The sequence below is a fragment of the Perca flavescens genome, chromosome 6, assembly GCF_004354835.1.
Source record: "Perca flavescens isolate YP-PL-M2 chromosome 6, PFLA_1.0, whole genome shotgun sequence".
NCBI classification, from domain to species: domain Eukaryota; kingdom Metazoa; phylum Chordata; class Actinopteri; order Perciformes; family Percidae; genus Perca; species Perca flavescens.
The window spans coordinates 39,673,825-39,693,612 of NC_041336.1; the positions used below are offsets into that span (position 1 = coordinate 39,673,825).

The 19,788-nt window shown below is 40.9% G+C and overlaps 2 protein-coding genes across 3 annotated transcripts in view; both read left to right on the forward strand.

Moving 5' to 3' along the window:
• ttk (ttk protein kinase) overlaps nucleotides 1-8,623 on the forward strand; it is a 55,498-nt gene extending 46,875 nt beyond the window's left edge. For both annotated transcript variants that reach the window (XM_028581645.1, XM_028581646.1), the window contains exons 21-25: nucleotides 5,734-5,808; nucleotides 5,895-6,071; nucleotides 7,989-8,085; nucleotides 8,186-8,271; nucleotides 8,353-8,623. In XM_028581645.1, the coding sequence (XP_028437446.1) occupies nucleotides 5,734-5,808; nucleotides 5,895-6,071; nucleotides 7,989-8,085; nucleotides 8,186-8,271; nucleotides 8,353-8,421 (504 nt within the window). In that variant the 3' untranslated portion in view covers nucleotides 8,422-8,623. The remainder of the gene's footprint in view (nucleotides 1-5,733; nucleotides 5,809-5,894; nucleotides 6,072-7,988; nucleotides 8,086-8,185; nucleotides 8,272-8,352) is intronic.
• Nucleotides 8,624-14,627: 6,004 nt separating this feature from the next.
• bckdhb (branched chain keto acid dehydrogenase E1 subunit beta) overlaps nucleotides 14,628-19,788 on the forward strand; it is an 82,243-nt gene continuing 77,082 nt past the window's right edge. The window contains exons 1-3 of the mRNA XM_028581755.1: nucleotides 14,628-14,867; nucleotides 18,909-18,986; nucleotides 19,688-19,756. Coding sequence (XP_028437556.1) covers nucleotides 14,672-14,867; nucleotides 18,909-18,986; nucleotides 19,688-19,756 — 343 coding nt within the window. The 5' untranslated portion in view covers nucleotides 14,628-14,671. The remainder of the gene's footprint in view (nucleotides 14,868-18,908; nucleotides 18,987-19,687; nucleotides 19,757-19,788) is intronic.

Below are 19,788 nucleotides of genomic sequence, written 5' to 3' on the forward strand. Positions count from 1 at the left end.
CCCCCCCACACACAAATATACACAGACACACACATATACACACACAGAAAGACAGACAGACAGAGACACAGACACATATACACACACACAGACACATATATACACACACAGAGACACATATACACACAGAGACACACACACACACACCCACACACACACAGAGAGACACAGACACATATATACACACAGAGACACCTATAAATATACACAGAGAGACACATATATACAGTGGGGGAAATAAGTATTTGACCCCTTGCTGATTTTGCAGGTTTGCCCACTTACAAAGAATGCAAAAATCTACAATTTTAATCATATGTACATTCTAACAGTGAAAGACAGAATCCCAAAGAAAATTCCAGAAAATCACATATGAATTTATTAAAATTGATAACCATCTGATGAGGAAAAACAAGTATTTGACCCCCTGGACAAACAGCATGTTAATATTTTGTAGAAAAGCCATTATTGGCCAGCACAGATGTCAAACGGTTTTTATAGTTGGTGACAAGGTTTGTGCACATTTTGGCAGGGATGTTGGCCCACTCCTCCCTGCAGACAGCCTCCAAATCATTCAGGTTCCGAGGTTGTCGCCTGGCAACTCGAATTTTAAGCTCCCTCCAAAGATTTTCAATCGGATTCAGGTCTGGAGACTGGCTAGGCCACTCCAGAACCTTGATGTGCTTCTTCTTCAGCCACTTTTTGTTGCTTTGGCGGTGTGCTTAGGGTCGTTGTCGTGCTGAAACACCCATCCTCGACCCATCTTCAGCTCTCTCACTGAGGGAAGGAGATGTCGGTCCAGAATTCCACGATACATGGCCCCGTCCCATCCTCCCCTCAATACGATGGAGTTGTCCCGTCCCCTTGGCTGAAAAGCACCCCAAAGCATGATGTTGCCACCACCATGCTTGACGGTGGGGATGGTGTTCTTTGGGTTGTACTCAGTGTTCTTTGCCCTCCAAACACGACGAGTTGAGTTGAGGCCAAAAGTTCTATTTTGGTCTCATCTGACCACATCACCTTCTTCCAGGCCTCTTCTGAGTCGTCCAGGTGGTGAATGGCGAACTTCATGCGGGCCTGTACATGTTTCTTCTTGAGCAGGGGGACCTTTGCGTGCGCTGCAGGATTTCAATCCATGACGACGTAGTGTGTTACCAACCGTTTCTTTTTGTAACTGTGGTCCCAGCTGCCTTCAGTTGATTCATCAGTTCCCCCTTGTGGTTTTGGGATGATTCCTCACCGTTCGCATGATCAGGGACACCCCACGAGGCAAGATCTTGTGTGGAGGCCCAGACCGAGGGAGGTTGGCGGTGGTGTGGTGCTTCTTCCATTTCCTGATAACTGCACCGACAGTTGATCTTTTCTCTCCAAGTTGCTTTCCGATTCTCTTGTAGCCCATTCCAGCCTTGTGCAGATCAACAATCTTGTCCCTGATGTCCGTAGAAAGCTCTTTGGTCTTGCCCATGGTGGTGATGTTGGATGCTGGTTGTTTGGGTGTTGACAGGTGTCTTTTATACAGGTAACGAGGTGAGGCAGGTGTATTTGATGTAGATAATTGGTTCGGATTGGGGCTGTGTCTTAAAGAAAGACTAACTGGCTTGTAGGAGCCAGAATACTTGCTGTTTGTCCAGGGGGTCGAATACTTGTTTTTCCTCATCAGATGGTTATCAATTTTAATAAATTCATATGATGTGATTTTCTGGAATTTTCTTTGGGATTCTGTCTTTCACTGTTAGAATGTACATATGATTACAATTGTAGATTTTTGCATTCTTTGTAAGTGGGCAAACCTGCAAAATCAGCAAGGGGTCAAATACTTATTTCCCCCACTGTATATATACACACAGAGACACATATATAGAGACACAGACACATATATACACAGAGAGACACACACACACACAAAAAGCTAAAAGAAAGCAATAAATGTTAACAAAAAGTTTGTCTCACCTCTTGTTGTGAACCACAAAAGCCAAGTCGTCAATCTCATCGTCGCCACTTTCCGATTCCGACGATGAAATGTAAACAGCATCCTGGTCGTCCAGTCGATAGAACAAGTTGAGGGCTTGTTCAACCGAAAACATTCACTTCATTTTCCTTCCGCAAAAAAACTCTAAATCAACTCCTAAACTATCTACACTACTCCTAAACTCCTTTCAAAATCTACTCAAACTCTTCCAAAAACTAGCCATAATATCTCTTTCGCTCTCTAATATGTCTATCTTTGTCTACTCCGTCAATCTCCCGCCTTTCAATTTTGCTTCTTTGCTCAGTTAGCTCCTCCTCCCCTCCCCTCCCTGAAATGTGCAGCCTGAAGAGCAGAGTCAGCAGATTCAGACATTTTTCTCCGTTTTCGTTTATGACAAAAACCGACGAAGTTATTAGAATAAATGCAACGCCCGCCGCATCTCATCTTGCGTTCTTTTAAGAACGCGTCAATATTTTCAGTATTTTTTTATATAAAGAAATGATCATATCTCCATTTTTACTTGGTCTATCAACATAAAACAAAAACTAGAATGGAGTTTCAAGCCTGCACTTTCGTCAGAAGTGGACGGCAGCGCTCAACGTGACTTTGTTTTTATGCTTCGACGTCTTAAACTGGTCATGTGACTTGATCAAGCCGGCGTGATCGGCAACCCGGAAGGGTTAAGAAAATGTATGGCTAATTGCAAATTTTATTCGACTGTGTGTCGGAATTCAGCGGCCGGTGCTGCCTGGGTTGCTGCCTCGACCCCCTGCCTGTTGTCCTTCATAGACCTCGGCCCGCTGTGAGCTAAATGGACATCCGTCACGGCCAGCAGCCCGCGGTGCTCCATTCCTGCGTAAAAAAAAAAAAAACCTTTCTGGGTTAGTGGACTACCAAATGCCGCTGCCCTGACAGACCTCCAGGGCCTGCAGATCCCATCTTCCTGCTAAATGGCTGGTGTGTGTGAGTGAGAGCGCGGTCAGCGAGCTTGTTACGCCCGCAATCTCTTACCACAGGTTCCAGTTAATCTTAAAATGGATATGTGTGTTGAGTTATTTAAACAAACGATCGGGGAAATAAACTCCTCTTGTCCGCGAGTGAGCAGGATGGGGCTCTATCAATGAGAGCTAGCTTGCCTCCTCCTAACAAGACCTCTAAAATTCACCAAAATGCCTTAAATTGAAATCGGACAAAAGTGTTAGCTTTGTTAAGACCTTAGGGTAGCTGTGATATACATGCCGTGATGAAATTCAAACTGTAAATATACTACTGGCAGCCGGCCAGCTCTGCGGAGCCCCGGTAGTCCAGTAACCTACAAACGTGACTTTCCCCTCTGTATGGAGCTCCTGAAGTCAGACACGTCTTACCAAATTTGCAATCGGCAATCAATTTTTGTAAAATGGCCCATATTTGAGCTTTATATAGTTGATTTCTCGCATAAAAAAGTGAATTTAATAATAAAATAGCAGCAGTGTTTCCCACACATAGCAGATAGAACTTTTGACGCACGGAAAGAACATGCACTTTTGATAGCCCCAGTGATGGTGAACGTAAACTCCCATGCTATAAACGACTGTACCAAAACATAGACCTATAAAAACAAATGAATAAATCATCAGAGCCAGTTGCTCCATATTAATTTAATAATCTGAAGTAGTCAAATTTACTCTACCTACACTCCCTCCTGCAGCTTTGGTCTCCATCTCTGTTGCTTCTGGTAATCCACATTCAGACCCACAGCACGCTTGTTGTTCTGTGTTGGTTAGTTCCATAGATTTGTTATCCATGTCTATCTCTTCATCCTCCTCTTGCTCGTTTTGTTCCTCCGCTTCCTCATATTCCTCACTGTCCTGTCTTTCTCCCTGGTGTGCTGGCTCAGATGTGTCGCTAACATGCTAGCTAGCAGTATTAGCGCTAATGCTAGCTGAAGCTGCACTTGATTTTAAAAACTAAACAAAGTCAGTTTGCAGCATTTTTCAACGTCAGCCAACAGTGCTCTCTTATATATTTCTTTTTCCTCTGCCCCCCTTGTGTCGCTTGATGCCTTGATTAATTCTTTTGTTAACAGTACAGCTTCCAACTTCCAACCAGCTTCCAACTTCCAATTTTCAACTTCCAACAACCACGCTGACCATAGACAGCGGTCTACTCGATTCTGTCTTGAAATACCCAGAAGGCATTGCTTCATTTTAACTTTTGCAAACAAATATTCAAATAAAAGAAATGCAGGTAGATCTGTTTTATTTCAAACCATGCACGTTTATGTTTTTGAACATCTGATCTGAAGAAGTAATTTTGCTACAAAACAATACAGACTAATGTAAAAGTTTGACTGTAGAGGGTAACCATGACTGTGATCGAGAGACTCACATGTCGTATAAATACTGATCAGATAAAGTTTTCACTAAGTGTGAAGGATTTGGATAAATTTGGCTATTGTTTGGCGAAAGAACTTTATTATTAATGCTTGAAATGGGGCCGAGAGAAATTATATGGGCCACTGTTTACAATTAAGTGGCTCTCTGATTGGCCGGCCGGCCCATGACGGCCCACGGCCCCTCTGGCATCTGCCCAAATGCCAGATTACCAGTCCGTCACTGCCTTCCAGACAGCGCGGCAATGGTTATGTTTACGGTTAAGGTGAGGGTTAGTACCTGTAAGGCGATGTTGGAGGCTTAAAACACCTTTGAGCCCACCGTGCACACAGCGTCTGTCTCCATCAAGGAGAGAAGACGGCTGGCGAAATTCACAAGTTCACGAAAGGTTGGTATCTAGCTCGTGAACACCTTTTCACAATCCCCGACCTGACCCTTAGCAAACAAGCGATTGCGCCTGCTTTAGAGAGTTAACTAGTCGCAAGTTTGCGGTAAAATGCAGTTGGGTTGTCGAGGTAAAAACACTATATGTAGCAGCTGTGAATCAAATAAACATATTAAAAATATTGTTTTCTCATTTTTTACTTTTACACTGAATGTTTGCTACTTCAATCCAGATGAGTATTGACAAGTATTTTCCGCGACTGAAAAAGGCCCGTATTTAGGATGAGGACCAGCCTGAACCGGAGCGGTCAGTCTGGAACAGAACTGAACAGTTTGACCAGTGTAACTAGTTATGTTATTAATTTGTTCACAATATTTTCAGGCTTCAACCAGTGAAAGACGGGGGAGAGAAAGACATAGATTTGTTAGGCATTGAAGTAGGAGAGGAGGACAGCATCCAACTGCGTGTATTTTTCACATGCTGTTACACACTTGGTGGTTTAAAAAAAAAAAAAAAAAGTGGCTCGTAGATTTTGGAATCAACTAGCCACAGTTGCAGGTGAACAAACGAGTTAATTTCCATATTCCTGGCACACAGTGTAGGAGTGGCCTTCATGGAAACCGAACTTACTAAGCAGACAACAAGGAAAGGCATGTAAAACAAACCTAGGCATTCTCATGGATGTGCAGCAACCAAAATAGAGGTTTCAAATATATGAAAATCTATGGAAAGAAGATTCTTTTTGGGGGGCATTTTTAGGCTTTAGAAATGAAAGGGGAGAGAGAGGGGGGGAATGACATGCAGCAAAGGGCCACAGGTCGGAGTCGAACCCGTGGCTTGCTGCATCGAGGAGTAAACCTCTATATATGGGCACCTGCTCTACCAGCTGAGCTATCCGGGCGCCCAAAAGAGAAGATTTACTGTAAACATAATTAGGCTGTATCAGATCTGCACTCCAGGTGGAAAGGGCTGTACTCATGTAATACACGGTTGTTTGTCAAACACAGGTTGGAACATTGAACTATATGCCTCCCGAAGCCATCAGAGACCCTTCATCCAAGGCAGGAAAAGCAAACTCAAAGGTACTAACAATCAATTAATTGATACAAACGATATAAGCAATTATTTCTGATTTGCAAAGTGGTTTAAACATTTTCTTTTTTTCCAGATCAGTCCCAAAGGTGACGTGTGGTCCCTTGGATGTATCCTGTACTGCATGACTTACGGAAAAACCCCATTCCAAAGCATCACCAATCAGATTGCCAAGATGCACGCTATCATCGATCCTTCCCATAGGATTGAATTTCCTGACATCTTGGAGAAGGATTTGCTGGATGTGTTGAAGGTGAGAGATCACTACTAAACTGTATCGGTGTAATGTGAACACAAGGCTCTCAGTATTCCCAGTTCTGAAGATCATTTGGAATAGAGGTGTGAATCTTCACTGATCTTTCGATTCAATTACGATAATCAGGCCTTCGATTCGATATCTTGATGCATCACGATGCTTCAAAATAAATTTTTCTATTAAAGCCATATAGGATATTTGACTTGAAACTTGCTTTGTCAAGTGCAATGCCCAAGCTGCAATACGTAACTTCAGACTGGAATGATGAAGTGTTTGGGTTCATTTCTTTAAAGTAGCTACCACGAAGGCTTACCTATTTTGGATTAGTCATATACCACCCTACTTTTAACCAGCAAATCTATTGTGCTGTATTGGAATAACTGACCTCAGACAACTCTTTAACAAAAAAGGTGTGTGTGTGTGTGTGTGTGTGTGTGTGTGTGTGTGTGTGTGTGTGTGTGTGTGTGTGTGTGTGACGGGTTAGCTAGGCTACTGAGAATGTTATTTTTCATTTGAATGTTTATGCCGTGGCCGGAAAATTAACGAGCAACGTCATTGCGTTATAATCGATTATGGTGGGCCACTGCATCGATGCAGCATCGTCCATGTCCGCGATGCAATGCATCGATTATTTGATTAATTTCAACACCTCTAATTTGGAATGATTGTAAACTAGCTCATTCTGACCGTTGCAACTCTGCTTCTAAAAAGCTTGCACATTAGTTGACCTCTTAAAACACTTTATTGGGCTTGCACTTTTGCATTTATGTACAGTACAGTATATAGACCAATTTAAAGTGAACGTTGCAGTTCCGCAGTTGTGCACACAAGCGGATGGCAGAAAAACAGCGGTAACAAAGAGGAATGTACTGTTTTTCAGGGACGGCTGGCTAGTTAAATAACAAGGTCACGTGAGACACAGCCATCTCCTAACCGTATACAAACTTGGAACCATATTCTCAGAAGGCCAAGCACTGCTACTTGGCAAAAAAAAAAGCTTTAGTAACGTTGTTACTCTCTGCTCCTCACCACGGGGCTTCTCAGGTGCTGTGATCAAATCCCTCCGCCCAAAGTAGCAGAAGTAGCAGTGCTTCGCCTTCTGAGAATATAGTTCCGAGTATGAATACGGTTAGAAGATGGCTGTGTGTCATGTGACCTTGTTATTTGTACACGCTGTGACAATATAAATCACAACATGGAAATAGGAACATGTTGGCATTATTTTGTCACTTATTGGGAGCAGTAGGCTAGATGGAGCCGGTTACCTCCAGGATCTGTGCTAAGCTAGGCTAGATGGAGCCGGTTACCTCCAGGATCTGTTCTAAGCTAGGCTAGATGGAGCCGGTTACCTCCAGGATCTGTGCTAAGCTAGGCTAGATGGAGCCGGTTACCTCCAGGATCTGTGCTAAGCTAGGCTAGTTGGAACCGGTTACCTCCCTCCAGGATCTGTGCTAAGCTAGGCTAGATGGAGCCGGTTACCTCCAGGATCTGTGCTAAGCTAGGCTAGCGGTGGGGGCGTCAGATAGAGTTAGGAGATGAGAAGGGTATTTATGGACTTATCTAACTCTGGGGGATACGGGGAATAAGACAAAGTCCCAATAAGTTGGCGTGTTCCTTTAATGCTACACTGGTTACAGGGGTGCGCTAGATAGGGTTTGACGATACTTTAAAATTTTCCATCTGGCCACCTTCAGCTTAGCAACCGGTGGCGGCGATTGCCAATATATTCGCCCACGTGTGTGCAGCCGTCGTGGCAGCTGCAGCAACTAACCCACCCACCACCTCTTCCTCTTTCGTCAGCTGGGAGATGTGTTTTTTTGTCTAATAAATAAACAAAATAAACTCACTGTTGTCAAATGTTGTTGAAGTAATGTAAAATACTAAATAAGCTGTTTTATTGTCCGGTTGTTGCAGAGGTGCTTGGTACGAAATCCCAGAGAGCGAATCTCCATTGCAGAGCTGCTGGAGCATCGATACCTGCAGCTGAAGCCACAAGTATCGCCTGCAACAGGTACACAAACAGACGCACACAAATCAAAGTCTGGAGACTTGGCAGCCACCTTTCCTGTTAACCATGTGACCCTGACCTGTACTCATTTCACCTGTTTCAGAATGTCCAAGTAACTGCGATCTCCAGAAGATCCTAACTGACCTCGCAGCCCTCCAGTCTCCAAACAGCATCATTAGAGCTGCTAATGTAAGACTTACTATTTTACAACTTTAGACTTTGTCTCCATGAGTTTCTTAAATAATAACTCTGCTTTCTGCTTTTCCACAGAATCTGGCCAAAATGTGCAGCAGCGGCAGGAAGTTGGATGTTGCAGAGTGTGCAAAGTCATCAACCTAACTATCCTGAAAAAATGTGATGTCAATATTTCTTTTTATTTCTTTTTTAGACCCCACTTAAGCACAGTAACAATATGTTCTTTAAGATGTAGAACTAACAAATCTTTTTTATTTCGGTTTTCAAAATCATTATTTCTTCATTTTTACACGTGTTCTCTAATAAGTGTAAGCATATATAGTCAAATAAACATACTGTATCCTAAGGAGTTGTTTATTTGTCTCAGCTGATACAAAGGATATATGTACCTGACAAGGTGTGCTATTATAACACATTTTGTGTGAGAAAAATGTAGTATATGTTATATTAATCAAAATACGACAACATAGTGAGATAAACATGACAGGGATAATTTGCTCCTACTTATTTTAACCCTCAGGCCCTCCTCAAAAAAGTAACACTGGACACCTTCGTGGCAAAAATGTACACGCACACAAAAACTTATTAAATCATATATCAATATTTGTTTCTGCTTTTTTTCATAAATAATTTTTTTCACAAAAACAACTTGTAACTTGCTCAAAACTACCAAACATTCAATAGTTTTTTAGGATTTTAACCCTTTGAATGCCAATTTTAATTCTTTGAAGTAACAATTATTTATGAAAAACTCAACAGAACATAAAATAAATCGTAGGGGAATGGGACTTTGGTGGTGATTAGTCTTGGATATGTCAAAGATAAGCAACAAAACTGATTTGATTGTATTTGTATTTTTTATGTAGTTCCAGATACTCCCTCTAGACACCTTCGTGGACAAAAATGCCCCCATTGACTTCCATTATAACCACATGTTTTGATCTCACTGCCTTTACAGTATAAAACCATGTATTCTGTAATGTCAGCATTTCATTTTGAACAAAAGTGGTCATATTTGACATTTTTACAGTATTCCACCAGATTCAACCATTTTGCCCTTGTAGGCCGATGCATTAAATCATTGTATTTTTGCCAGTTATTGTGTGTGTGTGTGTGTGTGTGTGTGTGTGTGTGTGTGTGTGTGTGTGTGTGTGTGTGTGTGTGTGTGTGTGTGTGTGTGTGTGTGTAAATCTGTAAGCGAGCACTGATCATTTTAGGGCTGAAAAAAGGCTTCTTTTGAAAGATGCATTTCATGTGTCTTTGAAGACGTGCTTGAATAAAAACATTGTCTCCTGCATGTGCTGTAAATTGGCGCTTATCATTTCAAATGGTTTGTGGGACATGGTGGCCCTGAAGACTGGTCTCCCACTATGGACATCCCATAGGCTCCAGGTACAGTAGATTCCCCTTTGGACCGGTACGCACCAGCCAAGTGTGAAGTCCCATGTATGTTCGACTCTCTTGAGCATCCACATCACTCCATCTTGAGATTGAACACCTCCCGTGTAGCTTTGTCATTTCCTGAATCAGCTGGATCATGTCAGGAGTGAAGAAAAGGTGGAAAGAGGATGCCACATCATGGATTCTTGATATGGCATTATCTCGTGGGCTCTGGCATCGTGCCGGTCGGTGCTTGAATGTTGCGCAGCGTCTCAGTATTAGATGGAGACCAGACTTGCCAATTCTTCACTGTCCATTCAAGGTTAGGATGGACCGGATCTTCAGTGTCCTCTCCACTTTCAGAGGAAGGGTTAGAGGCACTCACAGAGTTGGAGGACACCAGTGACCATTTTGTGTCAGACTCCAGAAACTTGTGTCATCTTCAGATGAGTCCTGCAGTTGGCTGGAAGATAAAGGCTCCTTCTCTTTGCTCCAGGTCTTTCTCCTTCTCTAGAGCCAGGTGCATCAACACACTAATAGTTGGTTTTCTTTACAACAAATGCAGGAGACAATGTTTTTATTCAAGCACGTCTCCAAAGACACATGAAATGCATCCTTCAAAAGAAGCCCTTTTTTCACCCCTAAAATTATCAGTGCTTGTTTACAGATTTACACAAACTCTCTCACACACACATGCACACGCACACACACATATACATACGCACGCACACACAGCTCCATAATATAACTGGAAAAATACAATGATTTCATGCATCGGCCTTCAAGGGCAAAATGGTTGAATCTGGTGGAATACTGTAAAAATGTGAAATATAACCATTTTTTGTTTAAAATGAAATGCTGACATTACAGAATGCATGGTTTTATACTGTAAAGGCAGTGAGATAAAAACGTGGTTATAATGGAAGTCAATGGGGGCATTTTTGTCCACGAAGGTGTCCAAAGGGAGTATCTGGAACTACATAAAAAATACTAATACAATCAAATCAGTTGTGTTGCTTATCTTTGACATATCCAAGACTCTAATCACCACCAAAGCCCCATCTACATATTATTCATTATATGGAAAAAAATAAATAATTATTTGTGGTTTTTTTTTGTAATAAATAATGCAATACTACAAATAAATAAACTGGCATTTAAAGGGTTAAAATCCTGAAAATTATTGAATGTTTGGTATTTTTGAGCAAGTTAGAAGTTGTTTAAGTAATTTATGAAAAATAAGCAGAAAAAATATTGACATATGATTTAATAACAGTTTTTTGGACATGTACATTTTTGCCTCGAAGGTGTCCAAAGGGAGTATCTGGCACTATGTAAAAAATACTAATGAAATCAAATTAATTTTGTTCATAATCTTTGACATATCCAAGACTCTAATCCCCACCAAAGCCCCATCTCCATATTATTGATTATATGGAAAAGAAAAAAAAAAAATTGTGTTTTTTTTTTTATAAATAATGACATACTTCAAATAAATAAACTGGCATTTAAAGGGTTAAAATCCTGAAAATGATTGAATGTTTGGTAGTTTTGATTAAGTTAGAAGTTGTTTAAGTGATTTATGAAAAAAAGGCAGAAAAAAAATATTGATATATGATGATTTAATAACAGTTTTTGTGTGCGTGTACATTTTTGCCACGAAGGTGTCCAGAGGGTACAAAATCAATCATTTAAGTATAAAAAACATGTAAGAGTAAAAAACACTGGATTTAAAAATTTTGACTAAAAAGAAAAAAAGAATGTCATGCCATAAGCAGTAACAGCAAAAAGTATCACAAAATGAAAAAAGGGTTAAATTGGCAATAAGTAAATGCAATTGTGCAGTTGATTTCTTTTTTTGGGGGGTAGTTCAATACTCGTGAAGTACTAATTTGGGTTAATTAAAAAACATGAATCCCTGATGACAATTAGCCTCCAGTGACAATAATACAAAAAGGAGATGATTCATTCATAACATCATCGATTTCTCCCTCTTTGCAATTAACACAACGCTGCTCATGCTAGAAGATGGCTGCTTATAGAAATGTGCAAAGTTCAATCATTTCTATACTTAAAACTGATTGGTAGTGTAATTTTCTGGAGAGCTACTTTGGATAATATTTTTGTTGTATCAAGTATGAGGTTGGGATGAGGATCAGCACCTCTAAATCGGAGGCCATGGTTCTCAGCAGGAAACCGATGGAGTGCCTTCTCCAGGTAGGGAATGAGTCCTTACCCCAAGTGAAGGAGTTCAAGTACCTTGGGGTTTTGGAGAATCGGCGCAGCGGGTGCGGTATTACATTCAATTTATCGCACCGTTGTGACGAAAAGAGAGCTGAGCCAGAAGGCAAAGCTCTCGATCTACCGGTCAGTTTTCATTCCTACCCTCACCTATGGTCATGAAGGCTGGGTCATGACCGAAAGAACCAGATCCAGGGTACAAGCGGCCGAAATGGGTTTCCTCAGGAGGGTGGCTGGCGTCTCCCTTAGAGATAGGGTGAGAAGCTCAGTCATCCGTGAGGAGCTCGGAGTAGAGCCGCTGCTCCCTTCGACGCAAAGGAGCCAGTTGAGGTGGTTCGGGCATCTGGTAAGGATGCCCCCTGGGCGCCTCCCTAGGGAGGTGTTCCAGGCACGTCCAGCTGGCAGGAGGCCTCGGGGAAGACCCAGGACTAGGTGGAGGGATTATATCTCCAACCTGGCCTGGGAACGCCTCGGGATCCCCCAGTCAGAGCTGGTTAATGTTGCTCAGGAAACGGAAGTTTGGGGTCCCCTGCTGGAGCTGCTCCCCCCGCTACCCGACACCTTATAAGCGGACGAAGATGGATGGATGGATGGATGGATCAAGGAACTAAGTTGTGAATCACTTTGGCAATATATAGTTTTCCCATTATGGAGTAGAGCACCAACAGCACCATCTTGTAGCCGGTTTGTGTTACTAAGGCTACATTCGCACCTCAAGTCTTAATGCTTAATTCAGATTTTTTTGCTCAGATCTGATTTTTTGTTTGGCTGTTCATATGACCTTTTAAAATGTGGCCTATATCAGATTCCAGTGGGAACTGTTTGCGGTTTCGAACTGACCCGCATGCGCAAAAGACCAATAACAATGACGTGTAGCACTAAAGTTAGGGAGGTTATGGAGGAAGTAGGCCTAAGCAATTTCAAAATGTTTGTTTAATGGCAGCCGTACCATTAATGAGTAGGTGCTGAGGAGGAGAAGAATGAAGAGAAAGAGAACCAACATTGGCTTTTTTGGCCTTTTGCGGTGTTATAGCTGCAAATTCACTCCAGACGTGTGTGTGGATGCAGTGACAGTGATGAAGCGAGGAGTGGTGGGACTGTGTTGTGAATTATTCAAAACTTTCTGTCAGTTTTTAATGTTAGGCCTACTGTCTGTGTCTAGGGCTAACTCCCGCTGGCGCCTAATTGCGAGACATGTCGATGTAGATTGATGTAAAAGTCGTATCAAATCTGATTTGAAAAAATCTGTTCTGGGCAAGAGTGTTCACACTAGCCTACTTCTGAAGAAGTCTGACTTGGTCACTTGACCTCCCAAAAATCAGATTTGGGCTACTTTTGCCTGCAAACAACAGGAAGATGAACTCATTGCTATATTTACCAAGACAATTTATATGGTGCACATTGTTTATATGTTTATACATATTTGACGATGGCCACGCTTCCATGGATGTATTAAGAGAACGCTTCTTAGCAAAACTATTACTACTATTACTATTATCAAATTAGGTGACGTCACATATGCTACAAAAATTAGTATTTGAAATGTGTAATATAATGTAAATTCTTTTATACATTTACAGATTTTTACTTGGCATTGCTGACATACGAGCCTTATTTTTATACTGATATGGACCTGTCTGTGTCTGAAATAAAGTTGAATTGAAAATGTCCTTTTTGGCTGCTCCAAGTACCGGTAACGTAACAGTGCGAATAGATAGACGCACATCAAAATCCGAACGGCGGCTGGCTTGACCACAGACAGTATGGGCTTGACCCATGGATGTGGCTTGACCGGGTTGCAAAATTACGAATCCCACTATGGCCACGCCAAGACTCGACCTACAAAGCAGCTTGATTGGTTGGGGTTAGGCATTTCAGGTTACGTTGCCTTGCGTAAGCATGGACGCCTGGCCAATAGTAGCTATTGAAGGGCGGGTCTTGGCGTGGCCATAGTGGGGGAAAAAAACAAAGAGTCGCGGTAATGGGTAATACACATAGGTAATAGGGTAATACAGACTTCATGACGTAAACCCAAGAAGACTGCTGATTGGCAATGACGTGCCACTTGAACCAGAGTGATAGAGAAAGATATCTCTATGGCTCTCATATATATATATAGTCTTTCTCTATCACTCTGGCTCTGACTTGAACGAGTGCGCTCTGAACGTATCCAGTCTCTACCACGCACACCGCCCTCATACTTGACCAATCACAACCTTTGTGCTCATAGTGGCTCAGACCCGCAGACCTCAATGTGGGCGGAGTTAATTCTAGTGGCTGGCATGGAGAATAAAAACAAAACAAAACAGGAGTTCTCACTTTGCCACTACCACAGAGAGCCGAAGTTCCTTTTCCTTCTTAAATTTGTCTCTATTTTACTTTCTCGACGTTCTTTTTACAAGATAAAATGGGGGTTCTCACCATGTTCTACGATAAATGGGTATCTAATGTAATAGCTCTTAACACAAAGACATGTTAAATATATTGTTCGAAAGCCTATGCTTATGGGATAGTATTGTTGAATACTAACACAGTGCTGAAATATAATTAACCAATACATTAGTTTAGTTAACCTAATTTAGTGTACTAATAGAAAATCCCAGTATCATGTGTTTAATAAAGACTGATGAAAGAGGCCCAATAATACCTAAATGTAACCCAGACATTTTTAGATAGATATCAGAATATCTCGTCCCCTCTACTGAGTGAGACATCTTCGTTTTTATAGACGGTCTTTGCACGTTGCCCTTCCTGTTCAGTCATAACAACAGTGATGGCGGCCGCAGCACGGTTCTTCATCCGAGGTGCACCCTTCAAACTTCCCGTCTCCGGTGTTGGCACCGGGGCTCAGAGCTCTTTTGAGGCAACTCTGCTGAAATTGTCTCCGAACTCCAACTCCCGTACAAAAACACAACGAAGACATGCAGCGCACTTTACCTTCCAGCCTGATCCCGTACCGACACAATATGGTGAGTGGCTGGCTAGCCGGCTAATGTTAGCGTTAGCTTGCTCCATTAACGGGACAACTGGGAGATTCCCAGTTTAACGTTAGCTGTAAGAAGACAAGTGACTTAAACGGTTTCTGGTTAGGAGATATGAAAGGGTTTTATTTGCGATATCTCTCCAGTTGTTAAGATTGGATACTGTAGAGTTGTACAGTAGCGTTACAAGTTAAACTCTTTGCCCCTGGGGAGAGAGAGAGAGAGTTCAATGACTAAGCTGAAAGTTATTTAAATCTACATCTACTTCTCCCTCATTGAAAAATTAAGAATCTATGAATATGCAAAGTATTGTATATCTCAAAAGTTTAACTCTTAGACCAAATATGTCTCCTACTAAACTAAAATTAATCTGTTCTCCGTGGATGTGCTTTGGAAGTTTCCAGTTTCCACATCAAACTTTGACTTTTGTAAGTTGCATATTAGACCATACTTAGTCTCTCATTACCAGACCTATATCCACAGTGCAGTGCTGGAGTATTGTCTGGCAATACCACTTATCTATTCTGGGATAGGGGAAAAACGCCATGGCTTGTTTGTAGTTTTTAAAGCATTATATCGACATTGTTATATGAGGCTAGATAGATATTGTCTTAAATTCTAGATCTCGTAATATCGTGATATGACACAAGTGTTGTCTTTTCCTGGTTTTAAAGGCTACATTACGGTCAAGTGATGTCATTTTCTGAACTTACCAGACTGTTCTAGCTGTTTTTATAGATGTCATAAATAACCTAGCTAATTTGTAATCACGATACCTGCTCCACTTTGTATGGAGTAACATTGGTATAACTATAGCTATATAACTGTAACCTGACTCCGCCAGATGGATCGCTTCCCATTTGCTTGGCATATCCATCTGGGAACTTTCAGTTGGAGAACTTTTGGGAAGGGGCAAAAATTCTGGTTAGCTGATTGGATAAACCATCGGTCTATCACCACCTATGTTGGTGATAGACAAGCCAAATCAACCAATCAGATCAAACTCTTGCCGAAACCAGTCGGGAGAAGAGCAAAACCATCTTTTCCTCCGAGAAAAGCCTCCAGTGCCGTTTTCTGCTCTTCTTTCAATGAAGGAATACTTTCTGATTCGGATAAAACTTGCGCGATAGCTACGCTCATCTCATCCGTGGAAGCCGCCATGTTTAGACTAACAGTTGTTTCTCGTTGCGTCACACCTAAACCCGCCTCAAAACCAACGCTGATTGGTCGGTCGTTTGGCAAACGGCTCAAAATTTTCTCTATCTCAAGATGCCAGACTGATAGAGAGAAAAAACTGGAGCTCGTGAAATCAGGATGATCTCACGAGGCTAAGATAACTGTAGCTAATGCCAAACTCCACTTTAAAACATTAATTCTTATGGAGTTAGAATCATGCCAAAACCTCACACACACACACACACACACACACACACACACACACACACACACACACACACACAACGTGTTTTACTCACGCCCAACGATTCACAAACAAACTCAGTGTGGTTTGCAAATACAAAACATCATTTGCAAACTAATGCATTTTGTTCTGCAAATAAGAAACCTATCAAACAAATACAGTATGTTTTACACATAAAAAGAAACGTATTTCTTCAATGACAAAAAAATATCCTGCAAGTACAAACTAAAATCTTTCAAGTACAAAAAAAAATCCTTCAAGTACAAAACAAATTCTACAAGTACGAAGAAAAAAAATCCTTCAAGTACCAAAAAAATTCTACAAGTACAAAAAACTGTCACGTGAGTTTTGGCACTAATTTTCCGCCTTGCTGATCCACACACAAATGCCCTCAGATCCACACACAAATGCAGGTAAATTTACTAACGAATGTCCTGTAATTTGCATTTTTTTTGTACTTGAAAGATTTTTTTTTGTACTTGAAACATTTTAGTTTGTACTTGCAGGATATTTTTTGTCATTGAAAAATACGTTTCTTTTTATGTGTAAAACATACTGTATTTGTTTGATAGGTAGGTTTCTTATTTGCAGAACAAAATGCATTAGTTTGTGAATGATGTTTTGTATTTGCAAACCACACTGAGTTTGTTTGTGAATCGTTGGGCGTGAGTAAAACACGTTTTGTGTGCGTGTGTGTGTGTGTGTGTGTGTGTGTGTGTGTGTGAGGTTTTGGCATGATTCTAACTCCATAAATTCTGCCTTTGTCAATAGGCTCGACTACTAAATTTTCAACTACAGCCCGACCGATAAAGGATTTTTAAGGCCGATTTCGATAAAAATATTTGGTGATTTAAAAATTCCTATATTCTGATATATCAGCCAATATATATTTAAAAAACAAAACAAACGCATAACAAAACATAAACAGATTTCCCGAACATTAGTTATTTGTAGTTATTTATGAGTTCTCACTAAAATAATATGATAATGCAGTTTAAAAATAAACTTGTTTTATTGTCACAACAGAACAGAGGAACATCAAAATATATTAAAGTTCTGATCATTAAAAGGTCCCATGGCAAGAAAATGTCATTTTGAGTTTTTTTAACATTAATATGCATTCCCCCAGCCTGCTTATGTTCCCCCAGGGCTAGAAATGGTGATAGGCGTAAACTGAGCCCTGGGTATCCTGCTCTGCCTTTGAGAAAATGAAAGCTCAGATGGACCAATCAGGAAGCTTCCCTTTATGATGTTATAAGGGGAAAGGTTACCTCCCCTTTCTCTGCTTTGCAGAGAATTTGGCCCACCCAAGAGAGAGAGAGACATCATGGCTTTCAAACAAGCAAAATGGCAGTTGGTCAAGGCCAGATACAGTATTAGGGGACCACTTAGGTCTATATAAAAGAGACTTCAGATACAGTATTAGGGGACCACTTAGGTCTATATAAAAGAGACTTCAGATACAGTATTAGGGGACCACTAAGGCCTATATAAAAGAGACTTCAGATACAGTATTAGGGGACCACTAAGGTCTATATAAAAGAGACTTCAGATACAGTATTAGGGGACCACTAAGGTCTATATACAGTAAAAGAGACTTCAGATACAGTATTAGGGGACCACTAAGGTCTATATACAGTAAAAGAGACTTCAGATACGGTATTAGGGGACCACTAAGGTCTATATAAAAGAGACTTCAGATACAGTATTAGGGGACCACTAAGGCCTATATAAAAGAGACTTCAGATACAGTATTAGGGGACCACTAAGGCCTATATAAAAGCATCCCAAAAGCAGCATGTCATAAGTGTCAAACACGAGTGTAGCCAACAGGGAGGTTGTAGAGCGCCCTCTGGTGGACAAACTATGCAACGCCAACACTCAGAACATGGTTGAAGGGGGTTTAGTCCGTTTTTATTTTATTTTTTAAATATTCCTTTATCGGCCATTATAAACGCAGATACCGATAGTTTGGAAAATGCCTAATATCGGCCGATAATATTGGCCGGGCTCTATTTTCAACTTGAATACTCGAACAATAACATTTAGTTTCACATTGCTGGCTATGGACTTAAAGATTGTAGGGGATGGGGAAATTGCCAAACAAGTTTATTGACAAGGTTGGCATTTTATTGACATGAAAGCACTGCATGGTGAACCTGGTTGGTGTAACAGCAGTAAAGAACTTGTGATGTGACAAGAGAAGTGTCAGTATGATCTCTGAGTCGGAGTCGACCCAAATGAGCTATGTGCTCACTGTTTCTACATCCTACAGTTCATTTGACCAGGATGTTGGCACCCAAATAATCGCTAAGATATTTACTGGAAGAGAAAACCAACCCAGTATTGAGAAACTACGAGTGTCATTTGTTCATTGTCTGGAACAACGGGAAGTGTGTGTCCTAATGTTTGAAGGCTGGGAATCTGTGCCTCGTTTCCTTTTAATGTGGTTTCCTTCCTGCAATAACTGGTATGGCCACTTATAAATGTGTTCAACAGTGTACTGTTTGTATATAATCCAAATGCAAAATAATGAATTGTTGGTGGTGTCAAGTTCTTCTATAAATGTTTGTTTTTATTTCTTTTTTTTTTATCTTAAAACCTTTTAGGTCCCACCCAGAAGATGAACTTGTTCCAGTCAGTTACAAGTGCCCTGGACAACACTCTCGCCAGTGATCCAACAGCAGGTAGGATGCTAAAACAGGAAAGGGGATTTTATAGCCCTTTTACCTCATTCATCATTACGCAGTTTTTGAAAGAACACACTGGCTTTTAAATATTTTTCATAGCCCTGCTTGTAAGAATGAAACCCATGCAAAATGTTGGACTACAGTAAGATTGCTTCACACTTGAAGTATGTACAGGTTAGATGTACCCAACAAAACACTGCACCTTTCAAAGGATTTGATTGACTTGCTAAAATCATCTGATCTGTCACAAGAGCATGATGTTCCAAGAACATCATGATGTAGAAATGTTCCTTGTTTGTGTGTTATTGCATTTCAATGTTGTTGTTTTTTTAAGCCATCTTCATAAAACGAACTTATTGTATAATTATAATGGAATTAATTTGATGTAGCCAGCTGTGGGATCATGTCATTTAAGGAAATATTCAAATCTAAAGTTGGATCCTCCTAGTTTTGAGTCGTTAGTGTTACTCAAATCAAGGTGTTATGATTTCCTCATAAAGGGTAGAAATGTTGCCTGACCAGTTCTCACAGAGCTGTAGGTTGGTGGTGTGTTAAAAAAATAATGATAGTTTTCTATTTCTCCCATCTCATGTTGTGACTTTATTTTTATTTCGGATGTAGTTATTCTTGCCTTTTCTGTTCTAACATGCTAAAGAACAGATTGATTTTGACTGATTTTATTGTGTGTTTATCTGCAGTCATCTTTGGGGAAGATGTTGCCTTTGGTGGAGTTTTCCGATGCACAGTGGGTCTCAGAGACAAATATGGTAAGCCGTTTAATTCCTCTTCGATTCTCCCC